The sequence below is a fragment of the Macrosteles quadrilineatus genome, unplaced genomic scaffold, assembly GCF_028750875.1.
Source record: "Macrosteles quadrilineatus isolate MER2022 unplaced genomic scaffold, UCM_ALF_1.0 Scaffold_4__1_contigs__length_99947679, whole genome shotgun sequence".
In the NCBI taxonomy this organism is placed as follows: domain Eukaryota; kingdom Metazoa; phylum Arthropoda; class Insecta; order Hemiptera; family Cicadellidae; genus Macrosteles; species Macrosteles quadrilineatus.
Genome location: NW_026542597.1, coordinates 69,060,670 through 69,081,100, shown reverse-complemented (window position 1 = coordinate 69,081,100; position 20,431 = coordinate 69,060,670). Strand labels below are relative to the sequence as shown.

The 20,431-nt window shown below is 34.1% G+C and overlaps 1 protein-coding gene across 3 annotated transcripts in view; it reads left to right on the top strand.

Annotated features, from left to right (window-relative positions):
* The window catches only part of LOC128992055 (protein AF-10-like), a 37,404-nt gene that overhangs the window by 12,538 nt on the left and 4,435 nt on the right, over positions 1 to 20,431 (top strand). Inside the window, exons 5-15 of one of the 3 annotated variants that reach the window (XM_054415437.1) lie at positions 1,183 to 1,339; positions 4,221 to 4,709; positions 6,988 to 7,075; positions 8,739 to 8,939; positions 10,039 to 10,143; positions 10,601 to 10,793; positions 11,019 to 11,190; positions 12,050 to 12,205; positions 13,099 to 13,273; positions 14,791 to 14,892; positions 15,920 to 15,995. In XM_054415437.1, the coding sequence (XP_054271412.1) occupies positions 1,183 to 1,339; positions 4,221 to 4,709; positions 6,988 to 7,075; positions 8,739 to 8,939; positions 10,039 to 10,143; positions 10,601 to 10,793; positions 11,019 to 11,190; positions 12,050 to 12,205; positions 13,099 to 13,273; positions 14,791 to 14,892; positions 15,920 to 15,995 (1,914 nt within the window). Of the gene's footprint in view, positions 1 to 1,182; positions 1,340 to 4,220; positions 4,710 to 6,939; positions 7,076 to 8,738; positions 8,940 to 10,038; positions 10,144 to 10,600; positions 10,794 to 11,018; positions 11,191 to 12,049; positions 12,206 to 13,098; positions 13,274 to 14,790; positions 14,893 to 15,919; positions 15,996 to 20,431 lie in introns of all 3 variants that reach the window. The other 2 variants (XM_054415436.1, XM_054415435.1) reach the window with 2 other exon arrangements.

Sequence of the window (20,431 nt, the reverse complement as noted above, 5' to 3'; positions counted from 1 at the left end):
ACATAGACCATACAATGCATTAAACGAGAGTTCAGTTTAATACAACTCTAATGACAACTCTTTCCTTTTAGTCAAAGCCACTGTTTGTTTAACACTGTTTGCATATTCTTGTTCAGTGCAATGGCCTGCTTTTATAAAATGGCTTAGTTCATTTGTGTTTTCTGCGTGTGACTCATATTTTTCAGTTGGTTTTGTTTTGATTATTGATTTTGTGAAACAGGTGTTTCAGTAATTAACTGAATGTGGCATACCATACAGTTCAGTTGTAAAACAGTAAAGTTGTGGAGTCAGTAGAAAATTTCAAAAAAACTATTTTGATTGTTGAACTGTGTAAGTTTTGAAATTATTATAAATTTATTAATGCTTCTTCAGTTTTACAGTTTTTTCTTTTATATTCTTAGTGAATTTGGGCAACACTGTAAAAACCCCTTGTGATAACAAAATGCTATATGAGTTTTTGCTTGTACAGTGTACCCATTTATTTTACTTGTTCTGTGTTTTTTTGTCCTTTAGTCCCACAAAAAGTAGAATAATCAACTTTAATACAGTACCTAATGTATTTATGCTTATGCTAGATGGAAATTCAAATCTTATTAAAACATCCAAAACATTTGGCCTTCCTATATTAAAATAATGTTATGGATTATACATTTTCATCAATCTTACTTTAATTGCATTTACTGTACTTTTATTTCTTATCACACTGAATAGTTATACCAATTTTATTCAAGTATGTTTTCAAAACATGTTTTTCTATAAATACAAAGTTTTCCCTTTCTCTTGTAATTTGTTCATGCTGTTATGTGTAATAATTTTGTCATATGGTTATAATTTTCATATTGTTAGTTATTGTTTTTCTTGTAATTTTCATCAATTGGATTTGGATAGTATGAGGATTTTAACTTATTTATAGTTAATTTATAGTCGTTTATAGTAGTTTATAGTACATTCACTTTGGTCATAAATTTTTGTGTTTGCGTACTCTCCCTCCTCCTACCTTAAGCTTATCTGATTTTTACGTTTTTCTTAGGTAGGTTATTTTCTTACCCTACCACAAGAAGAGAGTTTAGCTATGTTTGAACAGTATATTTTCTAAAATGTTCAGATCAATTGTTTAGTTTATTGGACTCATGACCAAGTGTAAAATCGTGTAAAATATTAACTGTTGGAATCTATTTACAGAAAAAGGGTGCAAACGTAAAGGCAGTGCCTGCGTATCGTCCTTTGTCCGCTGATTCGCCCCCTAGTCCGGACAAGGAATCAAGTGACAACTGGTCAAAACCAGGAAAACGTAAACTAAGCACCTCGGCTAAAAGCTCTTCCTCTAACTTCTCATCAAGTAAGTGGTTTGTTATTTAGTCTGTGTAGTGAACCTACACACGTTTAACACAATTTATATGTTATATATATATATATGTTTTTTTTTATTATTATCACTAGGAAATGGTTTAAATATTACTTAACTATATTTGCTATAGGTATTTAAAACATAGTCTTAGGACTTAGGATAATAAATTATGTCTTCATGGTGAGAATGCAGTTTTTGTCAGTCATGGTTTTTTTCTTTCCCTTTTGTTAATAACAAATTCAAACAGAAAATTCTAACCAACATTTTGTTGTGTATTTACTGTTTCCTCTATGCATGTTTTGGGAGTGCTTTGTGTGAGATTGTCTGATTTCTACCTATAAACATGACAAAGGGGCATTTGTAAATATTAGTTTTTCAATGAATTTCTGTGTCTTACTAACATCACTTCTCAGTAAATGTTGTAAGCTAAGACAATTATTTAAAGCGGTAATTAACATATGTTTCTGCTTTGTTTGGAAATAATTGGAGTTTTTTTCCCACGTGTGACCATAGTTTAAACAATAGGCTAATCCTATGTAGATTCGTCATCCCTATGTACCAACTAAAGACAATTTTAAAGTATGGTTTTTGTGGAGTGCATTTTAAGCATGTTTGCTACCTATTCCTCCTTATTTTACCAAAAACATAACAAAAAATAAAGTTGATGTCCTCTGGCATTATTACCGAATAATAAAACGCTCACTTGTGTTTACCTCATAGTTTGAGAGGAACATTTTGTTGACATTAGCTCTTTAGCTTTAGGCCTACTGGATATCAAGTTCACATTATAGGCTTCAGATACGATGGGAAGTCTTCTGGCTTCTTGCAGTATCCAAAATCAATTATGTAACTATCCATTCACACCTTAAAGTCATTCAGGTAGCATTTATACATTTTTTGTGTGCCGCAGTAGTTAACTGACACCCATTAGAAGGAATGCCCTTGAGCAATATTAAACATTGACATGAAAAAGTAAGCAATATTTGCAAATTATATTGCAGATTTAAGTACAACCAATAATGGTTTGTTAAAAAACTGCACCTTCTCACTTATATCTGAATTTGTGATAATCTTTATGACTGCATCATTTGCTGAATCTAATTTTTAGGCCTACATAACCTCGGTTTGCTACAGTTTGATCATCTTAATTCTATTAAACCATTGTTTGATGTAATTGCTGATTGAAGTTTATTTCCTAATTAAAATGAATGTTGGCTAATTAAAATGATTGTAGGCCTTGCCAGCAACAAATTTCTATTAACTAAGTCTTGCATCTCTCAGTCACCTCCTGATCCCATTATTTAATGGATTTTATGGGTTCTTCCAAAGACGTCAAGGACTTGGAAAACTGCTTTTGTCAACGCTTTTCAACTGTCATCTTTCCTTGCAACAAGCTCACTTGAATATTCTAATTTTGATCTATGATACTACTTTGGTTGTTACCTAGTTTACGTACTCATCCTAGTCATCGTTCATAAATTAAACAGAGCCTAAACTTTAATGATCTCTAAATTACCATCCTCTGATGAGAATATCAATGAATACAATCTGTCTTAGAAGCAATGTTAACAGAGTTCCCCTACATGGTCTATCATAATGGATAAACAGTGCAGCAAAATATTTATGCTTCTTCTGACTTCACTCTCCTTTGTTCCATAAAGATTTGATGGCAAGAAACTGATGGGCTCAGCCTACTCAGTCTTGCTCTTGCTTAATTTAGTGGACAGTGCACTTTAAATGGATAATTTTCTTACTTTTGGATTGTATTTTGTGTTAAAGTGTTTTTTGTTCATGTGATATAAAGTCCCAATGAAAAGTATTAAAAGTATTAAAAAGTATTAAAGTACGAATTCAAGATAAAAAGTGATGAAAATTCTAAAATTAGGTACCTCAAAAGTGTTTTAAATCAATTTTGTAAGTTATTTTATAAACATATATCCTTGCTCATATACTCAATTTTCTATTATGAAGGATTTAAAACCAATTTAACACTGAACATCAGTGAAAGTAATTATGTTTAATATTTTCAAATATATTTTTGCTAAACAAGTGCATACCACTGAATTGGGTAAGTTAATTTTAGTAGAGCTTAAATAAGTATAAAATTATGACTTTGTACATAGGTCTAGTTGTTGTCGGCCTATATATTTACTCAAAGACTAGAGAAGACCTCATTTTGTAAGTGTGGTAAGACTGAGCCATCAGTGTTGTTGTGTATCCGAATGGTTTGATATTAAATACTAACAACTGATGCATTCATTGCATATGACGTAACTATTAAATGATATGGTTGGATTTGAAATTATTAACCGTTTTATTAATTATATAATAAAGAAAATTAAAAAAAAGTTATAAATAGGCTACTAGGGGTTTCATCACATTCTCACCGTCTTTTAAAATTGAAACAAAATAACAAGACTTTCATAAATTAACAAAATGTGTAAAGTAATTTTTGAAAATATAGGCTAATTGTTTAGTTTAAGTTTAAATTTTTTTTTCAAATAATTATTGATATAGATATCACCTTTTAAGTTGTTTTAAGTTTAAGTTTTAAGTGTGTTCCAAAAAAGGTAACAATATGTTTGGTAATAAATACTTTGGCAATAAAGACTTTTTGAAAATATGTGTAATCAAATAAAAGAGAACATGTTTTTTTTTGCTCCACATGTACAAGACACAAAATTTCTTAAATCCACACTATGTTTATTTGTAAATTATTTGTTATTAGTTCTTAAAAATAAAACTGTCTATAAATGATCTATTCATTAGGGATCTGATGTGTGACTGGGTTTTTCAAATTTTATTATTATGCAATGTAGTTGGTGACGGTCACATAATATTTGCGTTATCCCTATAATAATCATTATTCAAGGTGGGAAACCCTCCATTGGTGGCAAATCCAGTGGTACTACAAGTCCTGCTCCGACTTCAGCTGGTGAGTCGACTGCTACACCGACAGTTGAGGATCCGTCCCCTACACCCCCGCCTTCTGTCGTCCCCCCCGCCACCACAGACAGTCCAACCACCTCTGTTGACTCGGCTGTCAACGGGAAATTCACCACTTCCAACTTTGTCGAGAGTGTAGTAACTCCTAGTGGAAGTGTATTTGGAGACGGGAAACCAGGGAAGAAAAGGAAGAGCCAGGTGAAAGACGAGAGTCCCTCGGCGACAGCACCCTCTGTTAATCCTTTGAGTGGAAATTCAGGACCTCTAGCGGAGGATAAAAGACCGAAGATTGACTCCTCTGCCATTCCCGGGAAGTTGGAGACTCCTACGCCGTCAGTTGTGGTGAAAGTTCCGACTACTGCTCCGTCTACTTCCCCCTCTGCCGCGCCCCCTGTTCCTCGCCAGCCTGTCACAAGTAAGATGTCTTTTTTTAAAGGGGTGGTCAAGTTTTTGCAAATTCAAATTAGCTTATAAAATAACAAAGATTATTTCAGCCAATAACAGGATGAAATTCAATTTCTTTCTTCTAATATATTGTAAATTTATTAAGGTATTGTAAAATAGGTAGGTAATATTGTCAACATTTGGAAGAAAATGAACAACCTAATAGATTTGCCTCTAAAAAAATTCTAGTTAATTAATTTTAAAGTTATTCCATCAAATTTTAATTTTATGATGAATTAGAGAGTAACAACTGAATTACGTTTTTTAATAATGTTAAATGACATTATTGACTTTTTGAAATCTCTTTTCACTTTGCCAATGTTATTGCAGATAACAATCGGACCTTTGTTTAGTTTTTGGCTGAAATGTCGTAGAGCCTTCAGAATTATTCTCTAACAACTTCAATTTAAGAGTTAATTAAAATTCAGTCCTTGCCCAATGCCCATACCTGATAGTGAGATGCTGTTTTATTTTGTTGCAAAACAAAAATAATAACATTTTCGGTCATAAAATGACATTATTAGCTTTTTTCAATACCTTCTTAACATATTTAACAATGTTAGAAGATAAAAATTTAATTTCATCTAACTGCTCAAATTTTATCAAGCCCTAAGCATTAGTGATAAAAAACTAGTACTTGCCCAGCCCATATCATATCACGTTCAAAGAAGGGTATTTTTAGACTACCATGTTCCGGTAATCTAGTTTCATGATACCCACTGTTTTTATTTTTTCACTTCCTCGTGTTTGAGTTAATTTAGTAGTTATCACTCCAAAAAATCAAATGTTTCCCCTAAGAATTTTTTAAATTTCTATAATATACATTCGATTTAAACAAAGGTTTCCCATGTATAAAACAATGTTTTACTTATTCCAAAAAATGCATTATTATTTTTCAAAACTAGGTTTTACCAGTTTTGGTTATTTTTCAATTTATTTCACACTGATTGAATATTAGGGATTCATTTCACAATTTTAAACTCCTGTACTACTTCATACCAACAGAGAAGGTTGATGTAAACGTAAAGTTTCCTGTTGAGTGTACAAAGGTCAAAACCTCACTTATTGAATTTCAAGCAGACATTTAGTAGTTGTTTGTTCCTGAGTTCTGTTCCAATCACTTCCTCCATGTGTTCTGTTCTGATCAGCTAAATTAGTTATATTTTTTTACTAACATCAGTTCCGTATTCACAAATCTTATCTTTTTTTTTGCTATACAAAATCTCATTGAAATTCAAAATTGTATTCTTGAATACTTTAGTTTTCTGTATCAAAAAAGCTGTTAGTAAGTATTGTTTTAATTTTACTAGCTAAAAATTGTGTGTTAACATAAATTATTGACTGTGTTATGAATTTTCTTGATTTAATTATTTTACTAATTATATTCATTACAAAGGACCCTTCTTTCCTATCTATTAGTTAAAACATGCAGACTTAAACCAAATAAATAAACTTATTCCTATTCCTATTTTGTTTTTTCACCAGTCTAATGCATAGCTAAAAAATATTAATATTCTATCAATTTTTATAATTGGTTTTAACTGACAATTTTGTGATTACTGATTAAAGAAAGTTCTTTCAATTAACCTAAAATAAAACTCATGAAATGGAAGTAGTGTAATGTCTAGAAATCAAATAGGATGTAAAAAGCAACATTTGTAGTAAACAATTAAATTACAAAACGTAATACTCGTTTAACTATTTTCTATTAGAGCCACCCTTTTTTATCTAAACAAATTTGAATCACTTTATTGGAGCTTTTTCTGGTAGGAAGATTTATAGCATGAAAGGCCACAATGTTAGTTTTTAACTCTTTGGCCTGTATATCTTTTTGAAAAACATTCTATGATTTGATACATATGTAACCAAAAACACTTAACTGTCTCGTAAATGATCTACTAACCATCATATGGGTTTCTTACATCTCCTCCCTAATCATTTCTAGTCTAAGTTTTCTTGGTTGGTTTCAAATTATTAGGCCTTATTTCTTTGTTTATACAAATTTGACTAACAATAACTTTTTAACCAATAATAGTTTTCTAGTTTAACCATTTACCAACATTGGGAACCTTTTTTATACACTTTAATCATTTTGACTCGCAACTTTTCTCTGGCTAAAATTGTTTCGTCTGCATGTTGTCTGTAGTTTGAACTGTGTTTGTTTGCTGGTTACGGTGAACTGGAGTTTATTTATGGTTTAGCCTCACCAATTGCTGCTACTAGTTCTATAGTCGTGTCTGTGCCACTAGCCGTTGCGTCGCTGCCGACTCCGCCAGCCACAACTGTACCTGCGGCGCCGACCCCCGTCACAGACGACGCCCCCGGCAAGCGAGGAAGGTACGAAGTGTAGATTAGTAAATTGTAAGTTTAGTTATGGGAAAGAGAAATTGGATTGGAAATATATTGGAAGGAGGGGTGGATTAGCTTACCTAAAAAAAGTTTCAGGTGGTAGACTGCTCACAACCAGTTTACTAATTTGATTTTTTGTCCCTACAACAGGGCTTTTCCAGAAGAGAGTAGTTACCAAACAGTTTGAGGTGTTTTGCAACTGCATATGTACCACTTCTTCTGAATAAGCAAAATATAAAATGAATAGTGAAAAGTAGGGCGACATGACCCAATTAATGTTTATTTTTATTTTTACATAGTTGTTATTTGAAGTTAAGAATTTCTAACAACAAATACTCATACCTTAGTCTTTGCTATACTTCTATAATAAAGATTGAATTATTTTCTTTACCCATTACACTACAAAATAGTATATTTCATCAATAGGGCCTAAAGTGACTCTTTTTGTCCCAAGGTCAAGTTTTACGATCGAGGCGAACTGAGGTCGGAAAATGAGCGAGGGTTAAAAAGACACCTTTTGCCCGTGTGGTGAACTATATTTTTTGTCATATTGCATAATTAATTAACAAACAAAGCTAGAAAACAAAATCATTTTTATGTAAAGATAACCTCTTAAAACAACTTCCAGCTTGTTTTCAATTCTGCTAATGCAAATAAGCAGCTGTTAAGCCGTGTTTTCCTAGCGACGCACTTTCTACGTCGCGTACAACGTATAACGCTGACGTATAACGTACATATAATATGCGGCATACAAGTGTTCTCCTAGAAATGTTCAGTACAGCTGCGTCATTTAGCAGGATAGCTTCAAGATGAGCTCACGGAAGAGAAAACAAATATGTGCTTTGTTATTAAAGGAGTGTTTAGACGAGATTGATAAAGAAGTTAATGTTATAATGAAAAAGTATTGTTCAGTTAGAAGCAAAACCAGTGACGTGTACAATTTTAGAGAAGACGAGGGTGTCTTTCAGTTGTTAATACATAAGCACCTTTTAGATGATGAAATCAAATTCAAAGCTTATTTTAGATTTACTAGGAACCAATTTTATTACTTACTCGAGAGAGTTGAAGAATTATTGACCTGTGAACCTTGTAACAGAGTAACACGACCAATTTCACCAGCTGAGATTTGCTCTCAACTTAAGGTATGTGCAATTAAGCTAGTAAGTCAGGACTGTGAGAATAGTTTGAAAAATGAATTGAATCCTGTAATATATGTTTATATTAATTGTACAAGAAGCAGCATTTGATTTTATAATGTTGGTTGCATTCCAGATGTTAAAGACTTTTGTTTTGTTCTGATTGTTAATTTTGTAAATAACAATAATAATTGAGTTGTGATTGAAATGGAGAATAAATTGAATACACTAGATTTTATCTTGTTCTTATAAAATATTACAAATCCGAATCTTTTTAGAGATTCGATTTTGATTTGAGAACGAATCTAAGTGACTTTTTAACCCTCGCTCATTTTCTGACCTCGACTTCGCCTCGATCGTAAAACTTTACCTATCAAAAGAGTCAGTTTAGGCCCTAGTGATGAAATTTAGGCCCCCTGAAAATTTTCCAAAAAAGGCAAATGTTTTGTTGCTTGTGGACACTATATTAATGCGAGGTGCTGATGTACATACAACTCAATCCAACAATTTTTTAGATCTCAATCGGCTGACAAGTCGGACAAAAGTAAGAAGCAGAAGCGAGGAGGCAGTGCTACAGGCAGCAAGAGAGGTGGTCGTAGCAGTCAAGCCACGCCTCCGCCCTCTAGCAACCAACTTCCTCAACCCCAGCCTTCACCTACCCCTCCTGTCATAGCTACCCCCACCATTGCCACGCCAGCTGCTACACCCACCCCAGTGTGAGTACTGCCAAGTGAGACCGGGGGGTCATAGCTACACCTCAAATAAAAAAAAACATATTATTCAGAGATTACCTTAAGCCGGGTTTTCCTAGGCGCGGAAACGGAGAGCGGAGAGCAGACTCCACTTGTCTTAGGCAGTTTCCCTAGAAGCGGAGCGGAACACCATGTTAATCTCTTTACCGCTCTCCGCGTTCCTCTCTCCGCTCTCCGCTTCCGCTCCTAGGAAAACCCAGCTTTAGTTTATTGTAATAGTTACCTGAGACGCCTCTTCTTCCTGGCCTTGCATCACGATTAAAACTGTGGGGTTACTCCTACACAACGAAGACTTCTTTTATATAACCTCCCCTCATCACACCAACTGCCCTTGAGGCCTATGTCTACCGCATTTCTCGTTGAGCACTCTTGAATTGTTGTCGTAATCCACTTGCCTGACTCGCCCGTGCTCCTCGTTTGTGTCTAACACAATCGCAGTGTTGCCATGTCACCATCAATTAAAACATCCCATTTTACTGAATAGTCAAGACCAGTAGTGATATGGGGCCCCTCGTCACAAAATTTTTTTTAAGTTTTCACTTGAAGTAATATACCTAAATGGTAATGTGTCAGTGAACATTTTCTGGTGCCATGTCTGTCTGCCATCAAAAAATACTGATGCTAAAATGTTAACCCTGCACATAGTGTTTTAAGTAGGAGTCTCAAAAGAGCTTAGGTCCCTGTAACTTCCTGGGCGGCCATGCCAACAGTTGGCTATATTGTTCGATTTGGACCAGAAATAATTTTCAATCTGAGCAATGTAATGGCAATAGCTGAAAGTGTCTGCAAAGATTGTGCGATTAAAAATTCACAATTTTTGCATAAGTTGTGAGAATGGCAATGTCTTTGCGACATCGAATGCAGGGGATGTTGAGAATAGAATATTTTCCAAACCAGTCTGATTTTTGATCAAGACGTTTAAGTCAACACTTTCTATCCAAACGAGAAGTCTGGCCCGCATACACGTACTATTAAGGATATGTAAGTGACATATAATATATATTAAATAATTTTTTTTAAAGACATTTCAGATATAGTTTAATAATATTTTGTCTGTTTGCAGCGTGATGCCTGTCAGTCAAGCCATCAAGGAGTCCCCACCAAGCAGTCCGGACAACAAACAAAAGCACAAGAGGCAATCTCAGTCTCGAGATGACAAAGACAAATTGTGAGTTTAGTTTTGGATCCACTTCTGTTGGAATTAAGACCAGACATGATCATACTTTTTCTGGGGTGTTACAAATCTCTTTTGATTCTTATCCTTGCAGATCAGTACTCAATAGTTATTGACTTAAACTCTTCTGTTTTTGGTCTCGCCGCCAGTTTGAATTTTGGTCTTTTACAAGCGTAATCTTCTTTTATTAATTTAAGATATAACGTTTCTAGGGGTAGAGTCTAGTTAATTTTCTATTTTACATATGGTGGGATATCTACCCTAGTATTCCAAAGTCTGTGATAATATCCAAAGTGATTTTTTTTTACTATTAGTTAAGTTGAGAAATTTGCTCCATAGAGCTTTGTTGTAAGCAGGAAAATCAAAACACATAATTATCTCAATGTGTTGTGTTTAAGTATATGTGATTTCTTTGAAAGTCAAATACCTCAACGTCTTATGATTTGTTCAGGTTCCAGAACGGTGTGAATGCGCCACACATGCTCGGCAATCAGTTGAACCCGGCGTCCACGATGGCGCAGAAGATGTCAGATACTCTGAACCAAGAGTTGGAAGCTCACAGTATCTTCACCTCAGAACCTAACTTGAGCAGCCAGCCTGGCCAACTTGTGGGTCCCCAACTACACAGCAGAGTCATAGCTAGTGTAAGTACAGCTACATACACACCTGCTAGGCCTAAAGGGTTGGGGTACGATCACTTAGATCAAATCCATTGGTGATTGGCGGGATTTGAACCTCCCGCCCACCGCCACTAGACCAGCTCGCTCCCCTTTCAAAGTTTATTAATGAAACATTAAACACAAGTGCCTAGGTTTCAAGGATGTTTGTAAAATATTGTTTGACAACATGAAAGTGTGTCGGTTTTGCAGGTGAGAGGCAGTGGAGCAGGCACTCCCCAGACCAGCAGCACACCTCCAGCCAATGCCTGGGCACCTAACAGTACAGCCTCAACCCCCCAGACCCTGGACCAGCTGTTGGAGAGGCAGTGGGAGCAGGGCAGTCAGTTCCTCATGGAACAAGCGCAGCACTTTGACAGTAAGGGTGCGATTCAGTATTGCACTTGAATGGTTAACCAACAAAGGAACAGTAGGATTTAAACTTGATATTGTAAGGTCTTACCTTAGCAATATTGTCGATGCGATATCAATTTCCACCCCAAGGTTAATCTTCAGTCGGGATCTAGGTCGACCAAAGTTCCTGAGGTGGTATCCACCCTGAGAGTTTTGTAGAAGATAAAATAACATTTATCACATTATTAATTACAGTTGATATGGAAATAGCACAAAAATAATGGATAAAACCATGGTTTTGAAATGTGGGTTAACATCACTTTAGTTCGGGAACACGTTGCCGACAACTGTCAAATTTCTATGCTATTTTCGTGTCAACTGTAATTTAAATTTGTAATGTGATAAATGTTATTTTATCTTCAAATTCAATATCAAATACTTTTTATTTACTTAATATACATTGTACTTGTAAACAATTGAATAGTGTCAATGTTTAGTGACTAAGTCTCATGATGGTTACAATTTTTTCTACATAAAAATTGTTACCATTACATTTTATTTAAATATATACGAGCACATACAGGTATGGATATTTACTATACAACATATTTCTACGAAACCCTTTGGTTAGATACTGCTTTAGAGATTTGGTCAATCTAGATCACGACTATGGATGAACCTTTTGCTTCGAAATTAATATCGGATCAACAATATTAGGATTGCTAAGGTAAGACCTTACAATTTCAATTATATAAGCAATCCAGTGGCTATAATGATTGAGGATTTAAAAAAACCATACAAAATTCTAATCAGATACGTTTGGTAATTAAAAGTTAATCGAACAAATTTTTGTCTGTCTTGCATGTTTTACACTTGTTTTCTGTCATCAGTTGCGTCACTGCTGACTTGTCTACATCAGCTGAGGGCAGAGAACCTGCGACTAGAGGAGAACGTCAACTCACTGTTGCAGCGGAGAGACCACTTGTTGGCTGTCAATGCTAGACTGGCCATCCCGTTGGTGCCTCCCAGCATACCTCCACCCACAGGTGAGCCAACATTCAGTGAAAACGATTCTGCGTAAGATGTTTTATTATAATAATCAACTATATGAAATACAAAAATGTTAAGAATAAAATGTAAAATAAGTAGGCCTAAATTAATCTGATTGTCATCCTTTTTGCAAGGTGTCAAAAGCTTTTGGATATCCTTGATCTCCCAGAAAGGATATCTCACTTTTACGTCTCAATTGGTTACCAGATGTCTCCAAAGAAAAAAAAAACAGAATACCAAAATGTATCTCCAACTATTTAAAATTATTTGATTTTTCAAAAAAGGAGGAGTACAACTACAAGATATATTCAACAAAACAAGTAGTGGAAGGCTTATGCTGATCTGCAAAACTTTTTTTAGAGTTTGGACATGAAAAGTGAGGTTAGAGTTAGCTTGGCTTTGTGCTCTAAACTAATTTAATTTTAGTGTGTACTGTAGGATGAATGTTGCCGGATTCTGTGGACACTTTTTTGGCCAGCGTCAGAATCCATAATTTTTTCAGTGTTAGATCAAATTCACTGCTTGCAGTTTACACCCTTGCCGTCTACCAGAGGCTTGAATGCCTCATTTTAGAGTTTCTCTATTATTTAGTGAAAGGCCAACTGGTCTAGTGGTTAGAACAGGTGACTTTAGGTATAGAGGCCCAGGTTACAAATCAAAATCTTGCCATTTACCAATTCGTTTTAGCCATGGTGTGCTGTGATCAGTTAGCTCGAAACTCACTTCAAGCTATTTGTCAACCTGTTTAGAAAAAAAATAGTATTTTATCTTTTATACAAGGAAGACTATCTCTGTATCGGAGAACTCCACTCACTAAATGCCGTACGATAACTATTAGCCTATTACATGTTCCAATGAGTATCCTCTGAAATAGTTTTTATTGTTTTAGTGAACAACATACATCCTGCAGCTGCCAACGTGCCGGTGTCAATGCCGATGGATGGGCGGCCAGTGAACGTACCACAGCCACCTAGAGTCAACAACACCTATCCCGGAGGTCCCGTGGAGAACGGACCAACGTCCCCCAGTCAGTCTTACCATCCTGGACAACCCAATCCGATCAGGTAATGATCAAATTAACCACTAGTAGTCTATAAGCACTAGTTCTGTTTTATTTATATTTTGTTATTAATTCAGTTTATACAAAAGATGTTAGACTTACGTTTATCTTAAAGCATATTAAATACTGTACGACATTTGTTTGTCCTATATTGCTTTAACAGTTACCCTTTGGTTTGTAGAAAAAGCTTGAACTTGAGTTATTTCGTTGAGCATTTAAATGTGAAGTTATTAAGGTCGTGATGTAACATCATTTTCGGAATTCAACAAATCAGTATCTTGAATTTTTGGTACAAATCCTTGATAACGTGATCCTTGATTACTCAAAATACTCAATATTTCAAAATGTTACACTTTCCCCTTCAGCTTCAAAGTATCGCAGCCCTTCTGTAGTCATTTATACTTGTATTTCAGATCGGGCTACTTTAGTAAATGGGCTCAGGGGCGCGATTGGTTTTATGTTTGCAAAGAAAAAATAATCCCAGACAATAAATGGGTACAGGGGGAGCGCAAATATCTCTTGGGCCCATAGCGTGTCACAAGCAAACCCATTTCACAAACCCAGATTTCAGTTCCCAAACATTTTAAAATATAGTAATTTTGTTAAGGCTGAAATTGCTGAAACTGAAATATACTATCAATTGTGGTAGTTTTAGTATCGACTTTAAAATAAAAACTAAAGTAATTACCATCCTTATGGACAAACATTAGATAAGTTTACTTAAGTCATTCCTATTGAGATTGTGCTTCTATTAGTGTAATGTTTAATTATGGATGGGTCAATTGTTAATGTTGTTTTTACCAGATTTTTATCAAATGAAAAAGTGAGTTTCAGTTTATCGGTTGTGCAATAATTTTGCTGCGCCGCAGTAGTTGGTTTGGAACACTTGTTCAACCAGATGTTTGTTTACTACTTTCATAATTATTGCTAGGTATGGTCGCAATTACAATCCCATATTTCATCATGCCAATATTAATCTTGGCAAGCACAAGTGACAATTTTTAACATGTAAACTACCTTAGCATAAGTAAAAAGAAAAATTATATTTTTAAATAAGAGATTTAAGGGGGAACCCCGAAAAACAAAAAACTGATAACCGACAACCTATTTAAAAAACTGAAACAAAACCAAATCGATGAAATCACAACCGACCCAACATTATAATTTATACTTAAATTATTCATATTTCTTACATTTGAAATGCGCAATGCATGAATCCAGGCAGGAGCATTATATTCCCTCTTTCAAAGCTTTGACAACTTATGTAACGTAAATTTTGCTCTAGCTTGCAGTAAGTTGTCCTTTAAGTTTGGTTTGGTTATAAATTGGCATGTTTAACATACCTCAGTAATTAACAATTCACTCTGTCAATGGGGCAATTCAACATCCATTTAATAAAACTGGTTATAGCAGTGACATGTGAATGGGATGACTAAAATAATCAATAGTCTTATATATTATACAATCTGAGTTGTATTCAGACCACTTATGTAAACTGCATTGATTATTCTCCGTGTACAGCAGACACCACAGTCCAGGCAGCACGGCGCAGACATACGTCTGCTCAGCGCCTGGGGTGGTCGTCCGCTCCACCAACATTACTTCCAACCCTGAGCCTAGAAGGTAATTATTTACAAACATAACTGACGTGGAGGAGAATGTGGATTCGAATGATGATGCACATTTTTTCCATTGTTGCATTAAATGAATTACGGATTTTTCAAGAGGAGTTTTGTTAAAATAAATCGTTTGATGCTGTAGCGGAGAGTTCAATAGTTCTATTTAATTTTTCAAACTTTGGAGTTCTTTGATAGAAGTGAATTAAAAAATGCTACATAATTTGTCATTTCAGGCTGGCATGTGAAACTAGTGTTTATGTAATAAAAGGATTACATTTTATTTCAATCTGTGTAGAATTTATGCAAATTTAACAAAACTGAAACCTTTATTTATTTAGGACTTTCTTCATAATTAGCTATATAACAATAAAAATAAATAAATTGATTAGTATACATTTGAAATGAAACCTTCACCAATATTTTAACAATTTTTAATTTTATAAAACTAAAAATTCTTAAAATATTGGTGAAGTTTTTGTTTCTAATTTATATTCATTCCAATATCACCAGTATTTCTTGAAGAAAATTGATTAGTGTTTTTCTCAGATAAATACAAATATTTTGTATTTATCTGATTGAGAACACAGTGCCATCGTTCAGATTCAATGTAGGCTATTGAACTATTTATCGTAATACGATGTGTAAACAACATCACTAGACTTTATTCGTAATCATGTTAAGCCCAATCAGAATTTAATGTCCTTCAGCATTACATACATGCTATAGACACTAGACAGTGTCGTTTTTAACATGTAAAATAAATCAAATGCATAACACAATTAATAATAGATTGGTTGATGGGTCTTTAATCGTAGTCTCATCCGATCGGGCTGCCAGTTATCAATTCGTGGCTTGCAAGGCAAAAGAGTGTAAGTACATAGGTTTATCATATGTACTTACGCCTTCGTTTTGCAAGTGTTGATGGCCACATGTGTGTGGTGTGGCTCTGCGTTCTCCAACGCACTGTAATGCCGCCATCATGTTTCATTCTGTACCCAGCTTTAGCTCCCTGACCCAAGTACTTGTTGCAGGTCCAGTAGTCAGTCTGGCAGTCATCCTCAGTCAGCTTACCCCATGTACTCAGTAGCAGCATCCCAGCAACAACAGGTGAGTCTTAAACATAGAGCCCACTCAGGCAACTAGAGATAACTGTGTAAAAGATATTTGCTTTCTGCAGGATTTTACATTAAAAGTAATAGAACAATGTTTTTACATTTGTACTGGTAACACTGTCTTGCCTTGATCTCTGGAGAAATTGAAGGCTTTGTTTCGTTTGGGACTTAAATAATTTATTTGTTGATCATTGTAACAGAGCAGGTATTCACTGCCTTTTGTATGGTTAATTGTACAGTAGACCCCCTCTTAACCGACCTTGTATTAACCGATAATCGGATTATCCGCCTTCGATCGTAAAATAAAACAGTTTGTTTTAAGCGACTTTGTTTTGAGAGCAGTTCAGTTTAACCGCCACTTTCTAGGAATCTCGGCATTTCCGCTCCCACGCTGGGCGATGAGAACTGAACCATACGCTTATCTCCACAGGATATGACTAAGAATAAGTTATTTTGTATTGATCCCAAAAAATATATATAGAGAGAGAGAGAGAAATTCTTTATTTACAACAAATTATTTTGCAGCATTACATGAATCAAATAAAAATATCACATGGGTCACAATGACCTGTGCATGATAGAGGCATAGCCTATTGTCAGTTTGTCATCATCGTTCGTAGCCTGAGCACATCTGATGAAATGAAATGAAATATGAAATATGCTTTATTGTCTTTTGAATTTGTACAAATCATCGACAATGTCAAGATACAGCTAAAATTATAGCATAGTCAGGTAATTAATTAATAAAATACTTATAGCTAACTTAACAAAGGGAGACATATTATAATACATATTCTAAATGAATAATTACAACTGAAGAATCTTATTCTTAAAAAAATCTTCCAAACTATAAAATGGGTTATTGGTCAGCCAACAATAAAATTTACTTTTGAAATCCTTTATATTGTGTAATTTAATTATGGATTCAAGAAAGTTGTACACTTTAACCCTAGCAGTGGCCAATGTTAGAAGTGGGGAATGGCCAACCCATTTTGGCGATTTTGCAGACCATTTTTTGAAAATTCGTAAAAATTCAACCGTACAAGTAAACCTAGCCAACCTCATATTCATTTTGTTCGGAAAGAACAGGAGAATCTAGAAATAGTAATATCATAATGATTTAGACAGTGTATTTTATCGGTAAAGTGAAAAAAATAAAAAAAACACGTTTTTTTTTTAATTTTTTTTGAATTTTTTTTGAAATTTCAAAAGCGGCCTCTGCATTTTTTTTCTACGGATTTTTTTATGGGAAATTCATTATATACATTTTGTAGACAATCTAATTCCCTACATAGAAATATATAACATGTTAGGAAAATATTTTTTTTTATAAGTTTTTGGGGCGAAATATAATGACAAACGGAGAACCGAAAAAATTGAAAACCGTACAGTGTTAGTTTATGTTGTAAAAAGTTCTATAATATATGTGTATACTAATAATGATATATACATGTTTGTAAAGCTAATGAAGTAAGGAATCAAAAAAAGTCATAAAGTTTATGGTAAAAATAATTTTTTACCTATAAACATACGTATATAAAATAATGTTTTTAGGCTATATTTTAGCGATTTCTCGAGAAAAAAATTCACAGTACTTAGTATACAACTTTTGTACCAAATTTGTTTACTTCAAACCAACATAATAATCTTGTAGTGTATTCAATTACCTACATAAAAATGTATAACATGTTAGAAATATTTTTTTTTTGTAGGTACGTAATAGGGACATAATAATACAATAACCGCAAAACCGCAAATAAGTGTAAACTATAGCCTACAGTGTTTGCTTGTGTTGTGAAACATTATGTAGGCTGATGATATGTAGCCTACATATTTGTAAAGCTAATGAAGTAAGGAATCCAAAAAAGTCATAAGTATGATAGTAAAAAGTTATTTTCACCTATGATTATGTATCAATTTGAGAACGTTTTGAATTTTTTGCGCATTTCCAGAAAATGGAGTGTACAGTATTTAGTAGCCTATATAATTTTTTTACCAAATTTTTTACACCCAAACCAATATAAACATGTTGTAGTGTATTCATTTACCTTTATAAAAATGTATAACACCTTGGGTAAATCATTATATAGCATATATAGCACCTCTGAATGTCAGAATCGTCATTTTTGAACATGATGCTAACAAAATACAGTAGTAGGCCTATTTAGTATTGGCTATAACTTTTTTACAAAATTTTTTACCCCCAAACAATTATAAACATGTTGTAGTGTATTCATTTACCTTTATAAAAATGTATAACACCTTGGGTATATCATTATATAGGTACAACAATCTCTGAATGTCAGAATCGTCATTTTAGGACATGATGCTAACAAAATACAACCTTTTATGAACACTATTTCACACAATTCAGTAATATTTATGCATGAAGATTACTGTTATACACACACACACAACACTTCACTAACACTAACACTACGAAACTAATAACATATTTAGTAATAAATCGCGGATAAAACTATTACGGCAACAACACAAACAAACAATGGCAATACAAGACAGCTGACAGACTGTAGCAGTAATGACTCACTTGTCGTCTACATGCGAGCATACAGAAATAACCCTGAGTGCAGGGCTGCCACTCTCTGAATCTAAATTTCTTCCTCTTCAAAATGATATACTATATGACTAGTAATAATAACTTTCACTGTATATAATTCGTATTTTCCATACTGTCACCAGACGACTGTTGGCCATTTGTTAGAAATTTCAAAAACAGCTGTTTTCATAAAATCGTACCGATTGTGCAATCAATATTTAGTTATAAATATCACTACCACAATGAAGATAAAATCAATGGCTATCCAGTGGTACCACCCGCAATATCCCAAGACGAAAATTACCCGAGCAGGGTAATGCCTAACAAGACGTGTTTTGCCAGTTCCCAAGTGTCGGCTGCAAAAGTCGTACCGCGCCAAAATTTCATTTGATTTCTAATCGTCGTGACATTGTTATATACCTGCTACAGGGTTTGTTTATGTAATCAAATGAAAGTTCAGAATGTGATCTTTCGAATGGTATATATATTATTCTCATCTGAGTTGATTGTAAGTGTTTTTTTTACCGTTAAAAAAATTTCGGCCCATACCGTCACCAGACGACATTGGCCATTCTAAGCATCAACGTCATACCGTCACCAGGCGACGGTTGGCCACTGCTAGGGTTAAGTGATAAAACTATGTGACTATTTAGAGTTTTACTGAAACGATGGAATTCTATTGAGGTATGGTTCTTATTTCTGGTATTATGATCATGAGTATGGTTTCTAAATTTTAAAAGATGTTGATTTTCCAAGATATAAACTATTAAGTCATAAATATAACGTTAATAATAGTAGGGATTTGAAGATTTCTAAAAAGTGGTTTGCTGTGGTCTCTTGAGCCTTTATTAGAGATAACTCTAACCGCTTTCTTTTGCCAAACAAGAATTTCCTCTACCCTAGCACAATTGCCCCAAAAAATTTGCCCATACCTGAAAATGGATTGAAAATATGAAAAATATGCTGTTCGGACATAATTTAATGGAATGCATTTTTTCAGACGACCTAGTAAAAATATTACACGAGAAAGTCTGGTATTTAAATAGTCTATATGAGAATCCCATGTTAGCTGACTATCTACATATATTCCCAAAAACTTTGCTGAAAAAAACTTTACTACCCTTATCACTGTTCTCAAACAACTCTCTTGAATTATAATTTAAGGAAAATGTCAATTTTTGTGATTTTTCTTTGTTAAGCAAAAGTCCATTACTATGAAACCAATTTTGTGCATTATTTAATGTTTCATCAGCCAATTTTTCAAGTTCTTTATAGTTTTTACTAGTAGATAAAAAGGTAGAGTCATCTGCGTACAGAATGGTTTTACAATTAACAGAAGAGGGTAGATCATTTATATAGATTAAGAAAAGAAGGGGACCAAGGACTGAACCCTGTGGCACTCCCCACTCGACTGACACTTCATCTGACCATCTTCCTTTTATACAAACTGCTTGTTTCCGATTTTGCAAGTAGCTTCTTAAAAAATATAATGGAGGGCCATCAAATCCATAGTACTGTAATTTAGAGATGAGAATATTACTGTCAACAGAGTCAAAAGCTTTACTGAGGTCACAGAAGGTGGCCTGAGCATAAGTTTTATTTTCGAAAGAGAGATGAACTTGCCTGACTAGATCGTCCAATGCATTGAGAGTGGATTTTCCCTTTCTAAAACCGTATTGGTTGTTGTTCAAGATGTTGTTTTTTTCAAAATAATTTCTGATTTGATCGTAAATAAGTATTTCTATTAGTTTTCCCAATACAGGTATAATTGAAACTGGTCTGTAGCTCTGAGGTTGGTCCTTAGGACCTTTTTTGTAAATAGGACAGACTCGAGAGACTTTGATCAAGTCAGGAAAAACCCCTTCTGATAA